General features: G+C 41.2%; 1 protein-coding gene and 1 long non-coding RNA gene across 2 annotated transcripts in view; one reads left to right on the top strand and one right to left on the bottom strand.

The window, feature by feature from the left end:
* On the top strand, nucleotides 1-4,813 carry LOC103920270. The gene is made up of 3 exons (XR_663785.1): nucleotides 1-42; nucleotides 4,322-4,376; nucleotides 4,772-4,813. It is a non-coding gene; the product is annotated as an uncharacterized LOC103920270 (long non-coding RNA).
* DOPEY2 (dopey family member 2) overlaps nucleotides 4,182-6,883 on the bottom strand; it is a 52,645-nt gene continuing 49,943 nt past the window's right edge. Inside the window, exons 35-36 of the mRNA XM_009327964.1 lie at nucleotides 5,896-6,025; nucleotides 4,182-5,218 (exon numbers count right to left, since the gene is read on the bottom strand). Of these exons, the coding sequence (XP_009326239.1) occupies nucleotides 4,961-5,218; nucleotides 5,896-6,025 (388 nt within the window). The 3' untranslated portion in view covers nucleotides 4,182-4,960. The remainder of the gene's footprint in view (nucleotides 5,219-5,895; nucleotides 6,026-6,883) is intronic.

The following is a 6,883-nucleotide window of genomic DNA, read 5'->3' as shown; positions in this document are numbered from 1 at the left end:
AGGCTGGCGCAGCGAGCTCGGCTGGGCGCCCCGGAACGCGAGGTGAGGAGCGAGGGTTCGGTCAGAGGGGCCTGGCCGCCCGCGCCCTCCTCGGGCGGGCTGCCGGGCGCACCTGCAGAACCGGGGTGGCCCGGCTGGCCCCCGCTGGAGGGTCCCCGGCTTCCTCAGAGGCAGCGTGCGGTCGGATCCCGGTACCAGTATTTACAACGGCCGTTTTCGCCGCAGAAGTCGCGCGGCTGGGAACGTGGGAAGGAGCCTGCCTGGAACAAGTAACAGGAGTCTTAATAGGAAGGTTTAGCACTACCTGTATTCTGTGGAGCTGCATACAAGTGACATGCGTTCTTCTGCAAGAGTAGTAGAGGCCGGAATTCATGTTTCGCATGCTGTTTACTTGCAGAACTAAATCCCTCAGGTGTTTCATTACAATTATTATGGTTCAGCTATTGGCACATGTTTTGAGCTCTGCATGGTTACTTACCTTAAGTCCAGATTATTGGTTTTCCTCCTGGAGGACTTTAAAAACCCAACTGCTTTACGCGCATTTATAGCTGGGAAGCTCCCTAGTGTCTATTACAAGCTAGCTATGTGTTGCTCTCTAGCTCCTTTCGTCGTCCTCCCAGTTTTTCATTCTGTAATCTCAAATTTCTACAGCTGGAGGGGAGCTGTGATTTTGGTGGTGGACAGATAGAAGAAAAAAACGTAAAACCCCCAGAGCTGTAGGTACACGTTGCAAGAAAAAATAAAAAGAAAAACCTGAGACAATTCATGGTGCCTGAAACCTTACAGGCCATTTACTCTTTAGTTGAGGGGCAGCCTTCGACAGACCTTGAGGGAAATGCTTTCCCCTGCTATCTTCAACAGAAGCCTTCCCCCCTCCCCCGGCCTAGGTGAGGCCTCACAACCTTGCCCACCAACATGAATGAGACTAATGACAGTATTGGGGTTGTAAGGAACGCATGGTGCCTGCATGGATGCCTCTTTAAGCAAAGACTCGAGAGACATTCAGTGCTTCAGTATTACTAGCTGCTACGCTATAGTATTTCCCAGCATACATACAGCACATATCAATGATTTTCAACATATGCAGCGTAATCAAACATCAACCTAAATGATTCTATGATTATCAGCTTCTGAGGTGCAAGGTACATCACACAACATTACAAAAGATGTACAGACTACAGCGAAAGGATGAAATCCGCAAAGCAGCTTTCACAAAGTCATCGAAACCGTACTTCTCTGGCCTTAGATTTTCAAGCTCAGTTGAATGGAAGAGTTTTCTTCCTTCCAAATGAAAAGGTAGTACACTTTCAGGGCATTTGCCCTGAACATATAAAAGCGTACCGACTGAAGTTTGGAAAGCTCTGTCACACAGAGAAAGCAGCATGCAACAGCAGTCCCTAATTTCCTGGGGAGGGGTGCTCCCCTCCATACAGGGGGTCGGTCCCTGGCGGTCATCAATGATTCCCTGATGCTGCAGCAGCAGCTTCCTCCATCTGCTCCACACAGTTCTTCCAGACACACAAATCCAGAAAACTTGTCCCAAGACCGCAGGACTGGGATCCCAGGGTGGAAATTTCAGGAATGCAAAAAGATAGGGACGTACGAGCTGGAGCAGTAGGGGCTTGTGATGGGAGGATGAGGGAGGCAGTGGTGCAGTCCTTCCCTAGGCAAGTGTAGGGGCTAGCACAGAGCCACTGCTGCTGGGATCCGAAAACTGAGGTCTATGGAGTTCTGTACAGAGCCCTCATCCATTGAGATTGAATTTGAGAGCTTTTACAGAATCAGATAAAGTTGGTGAGAGAGCAGTAAAGGTAGTCTGAAAAATGACAATTGCATTTGAAAAAGTATTTCAAATTAACATTTAATATTATTAGAAGAATTACATTCAAATATCGTATCGAATACACTTAACCATTACTTAATGCTCTGTATTTCAAGTTCTGCTTTCTTTGGCAGTTACCTTGGTTGCACCTACTATTTTTTTCCTTCAGGAAAATGAAATCCTTTTGAATATTTAAATACTTCTCCCTTTGTGTATCATGCACTGTGGCTATGCTATCTCAAAGCTGAAGTATCCAAAAGAGAAAGCCAAGCTTGGTTACTCTGAAAACAAGCAAAGAAAGAACTACACAGCAAAGCAAAAGCATTTTCTCTCCTGTTCTTGATACTGAGTTCTAGGCTAAAGTTTTTCAGATTCATCTACAGTGAAGTTATACCGCCTTGGCAGTACCACTGTTAGAGCAGTACAACCCTCCTCCTTCATGTGGATTTAACAGCAGTAGCATAAGAATTAAAATGACTACAGTTAGTCCCCTACAGAAAAGGAATAAAGTTACACTGGTAGAGATACCTTTAGGCGTATGTAACTGTGCCCCTCCACCACCCAAGTAGGACTTTTTTTTAGTTAGAGCCCTTTCCTCCTCATTCACACCCTATTTATAATGATACAAGATTTGCTTATATACTAAATTTTGAAGAACTTTTTCTTCTTAAGAATTAGATTCTGCTTCAGTGAAAGGACTCTGCAGGTCACAAGTATCTGAGGCCATTTAAAGCAGCCATCTGCAGAACCACAGGACAAAGGTAAAAGTATGTACGAAGGCAGGAGTTAGAAGCAAGTGGTATTTTTGTAGAAGGCAAGATCATCTTAGAAGTTAGAGAGCTGTACAGACCTAAGTCACAGATTCTGTTTTTAAAGTCACCACCACAGCAGGGGGGGAAGTGACTGATGTCCGATCCCCTGCACATCTGAAGTACAGGCAGCCAGGACGGGACTTTCCCTTTCAAGGGGAAGGATGACAAAACCCTCAATCTAAGTTACTGGTTCACCACCTCCAGTTAGCGAGGAAACTATGTGAAGACACAGGTTTATAGCTTATGGGAGAACGTAAAACAAAAGGTTTGATGGCAAAAAGTTGTCTTAGATTTTAATAGCCCATTGGACAGCATCTTATCAGGATTTTAAGGGAAATACCCAAGTATGGAATGCAACCACCAGAAAGCTGAAGGTAGAACTACCAAATCATCCTGAGTATTAACAATATTCTCTTTAAAATTGAAGATACGTAAGTAACGAACACAACCATTTTAAAAATATCCTGCTCCAATTTTCAAGTAATGCTTTAAAAGGATGACTTTTCACTTGTGCTCATTCCAATAGCTTTAGAGATCATTAATTATATTAATACAAATAATTCACATTCTTAGTGACTACACAATATTACACTTCAGTCTATCACTTTCCTTAAACAGCTTATGTGCATTTTTACAGTTGTTTAGCATAAGCCTATTGTAGTATTATCTTCATAGAGCATTGCAGTATTATCATAGTAATGCATGTTGTTCAGTGTTTCATTATTTTAGTTTATAATCCAAAGATGAAAACTTCATATATCTGTAGGTAAAAAACACTGCAGAAGAGCCTTCCATGTTTCTTGCGTGAGTTTTGGAAAAAAAAAACAAACCAACCCTGACCTCACAACCTAGTGACAGTAAACCGTACATTTTCTATGTCCTTTTTTAATCAGCAAAACCATGAGTGAAGTCCAATACCCAGCACATTTACCTCAGTTGTGATGTTCCAAGTAACACAAGTAGCACATACCAGTCAGCAGGTGGATCTTACAAAACCAATTTCTCCGGAGGCAAAGGTGCGTGTAAAAAAAAAAAAAAAAAACGGCAGACAAAGCTTTTCACCATGAAAAATATGGTAAACTTCCCCTCCCAAACAAATCAGCATTGCTAATTCAGTCAGATAATCCACTAAATATGAAAATTCAGCGGAGTCCACCTCCTCATTTAAAAAACGTTCTATTAAGCCTTTTGTTGTATGTATTGCTGCGATGGTGCTTATCCACTGTCCGTCAGAAGTGTCCTTCAGACATGCAGCTGCACTGTTTGGTGGTAGAACTAATCCCTCTCTCCCAGGTCCTGCAGCGGTAGCAGTGCAGTTCTGAAATAAGCTGCACCTTGAACATTACTGTAGTCATGGCACTATGATGATCTCCCTACCTCTTTTAACACCTAGGACAGCCAAATACGTTCTTTGTATAAAAAGCGTTCTTTAAATAAAAGAATTTTCATTTTAATTAGGCTGTTGTTGTATACAGCAATTTATATTTTTACAGAATTATCTTCATTTAGTTGCATTTCAGAAGTTGCAAAGTGAACTTAGTCACTGCAAGAACAAAGTTTTTTAATTAAAAAAACAATTAGAATATTTTTAGTCAATTAATTAAGATAAAAACCCCTCAAGTAATGTAAATTACAAAATGTTATTGCATAGGTTTGTCTTTTATGCATGTGTTTGTCTTTTATTTAGGAATCACTAATCCTGAAGAATGCTATTATAGTACAGAGTTGAAATTACAAACATGGTAAGTCTGCAGTTATTTGCACAATGCTAAGACTTATAAAATACATCTGTTTGAAATTTCGGTGATTTGCGTAGAAGTTTTAGGACAAGTTAAAGAAAGGAGAAGTAGAAGCAGGCTTTAACCTCAGGAAATGGCTTGTCTGCAAACTGATTGTACACTGACATGCAATATTAGCTTTTTCTTAAATTTACTTTCAGAACACAGTTCCAAAAGCAGTTTAAAATAGTCACTTGAGAAGTTATTGGATAAATGGTACAGTTGCTACTTTCACCAAGTCAAAAATATTCTTCCTTTATTTACAAAATCTCTTTAATCCTTCACATTGAAAACAAGTAAAAGAATACAGTAACTATGATAAATTACCACTAAACTGTACTTTTGTTTTTCCCCCACAGGAACTGAAGAATCCTGCTTTTTAACACCAACTCAGAAGCCTGGATTATTGAAGAGCACTCCACAACAGCAGGAAGAAAACCCAAAATGTAGTTTCAAAACTGGGGAAAAAAAAAGAAGAGAAGAATTGCAGTAAAGTCTTCCCTTTTTTTGCTATTTATTCACCACGAGCCAAGCATCCGACATGCGGCTTAACTTTCCATGTTTTCAAGGAAGTCACATTCAACACTCTCTTCAAGCTGCTGCAAGATCTTTATGCCATTACTGCCAACGTAGTCCACAGAGAGAGATGCAGAAGTATGTGAATTCTGGGACTCACTCCCGTTTGTTGTAAATGCGCAACACAGAGTCTTGAAGAAGGGCATAAGCTGGGTGATGCTAGATACAGAGCGGAAGTTCAAAAGGGGAAATCTGTGCTTCTTGGGAATTCCCTCAGTGTCATTTGTTTCCTGTAAGCAAACAAACCAAGATTTACTAAAGGTTTTGCATTCAGACACGATGTTGTTATGGCTTGTTTGAACCCTGTGCTATACACTTTTTTCATACTAAGAGATCCACAGCCTACAACTGTACCACAATATAAATTGTGTAGATGGTATACCAAGTTATTCTATATTTGGATTCGAGGTTCCACTAAACGAAAGTCTCTCACGTTCAGAAGACTGCAAATTTGGACTAGCCTTCAGAATCAGATATCAAACAACAACAGAATACAGAGATATGAGAGAAACACTAATGCCCCTATTTCCTTTGCTGGAAGAATTAATATGAAACCTTAATGGTAATTTAAAAGGCTATTATGGTAAACTTTTTTGACAAAGTACAGCATGCTCTTTTTTATAAATACCGGTCCTGACTGAGACAAATTGTTTTCACTGGGTGGTTGTGGGCAGATTTAAGGGAACAATAGGAGAACTGCCTATTGTTCCCTCACACTCAAAAGCAATCTGACATCTCCAAGATACATACGTGAAAGCAGGCAGATAATTTTTTAAAGCCTCATGAATTTTATTAGAATATCTAGAAACCTCTCGCCTAACTTAAAATCTTGTTACTTGTTTAGAAAAGTAAGTTAATGGATAAAAAAAAAAAAGAAAAAGATTCAAGTGAAGCATTCTTTCCTTACCCCATATTTCATCTTCAGCAGATCCATGATCCTTACAATGTGTGGTCTGCATTCCTGATGATTTTCTACCAGATGAGAGGTCACAGTAGATGACTCTGTGTCCACCTCTGGGACAAATGCCCATTTGTACCTGAAACAAATGGATTACTTGATAAGAAGACAGGCAGAAAAAATCCTTGTTTGGATCATACATAGGTAGGCGGAGCACGGGTTTATTTACAGAAAGAGCTGTCGTAACTATAATATTATGCTGTTACCAGAGCCAAACTTAATGAACAAGGAGTTACTATCATGTCAGTTTTTAAATGCAACTCGCTTCAAAAAATTCCCAAGTCTGTGCAAAGGGAAAATAAAGAACAGTCTCCATCTTTCTCTTCTCCCAATTTTTCCAAGTTAGAGAACCTCCTGATGAGGATGGTGAAATCCTCCTACACTGACAAGACTGAATTGTTTTTCCAAATACCCCAAATTACATTTGTCTGAGTATCAACATCTGCACTTGTAAAAAGAACTGATGGCAAAATTATGTCTAGAAGAAAATAGATCTGGAATTACTGTAAAGGATAAAGAGGAGGGGGTGTTGCCCTCTATGTCAATGACCAGCTGGAGTGCATGGAGCTCTGCCTGAGGATGGATGAGGAGCTGACTGAGGGCTTGTGGGTCAGGATTAAAGGGAGGGCAGGGACAGGTGACATTACAGTGGGGGTCTGCTACAGGCCACCCGACCAGGAAGACAGATTGGATGAGACCCTCTACAGACCGATAGGAGCAGCCTCACGCTCACAAGCCCTGGTCTTCACAGGGGACTTCAACCACCCCAACATCTGTTGGAGGGACAACACGGCAGGGCATAAGCAATCTGGGAGGCTCCTGGAATGCGTCGGTGATAACTTCCTTCTCCAAGTGGTAGAGGAGCCAACGAGGAGAGGTGCTACGCTGGACCTTGTTCTCACCAACAAGGAGGGGCTGGTGGGGAATGTGAAGCTCA

This window comes from Pygoscelis adeliae, unplaced genomic scaffold (assembly GCF_000699105.1).
Source record: "Pygoscelis adeliae isolate BGI_AS28 unplaced genomic scaffold, ASM69910v1 Scaffold154, whole genome shotgun sequence".
Taxonomy (NCBI): Eukaryota; Metazoa; Chordata; class Aves; order Sphenisciformes; family Spheniscidae; genus Pygoscelis; species Pygoscelis adeliae.
This window is presented reverse-complemented; position numbering and strand designations above follow the sequence as displayed.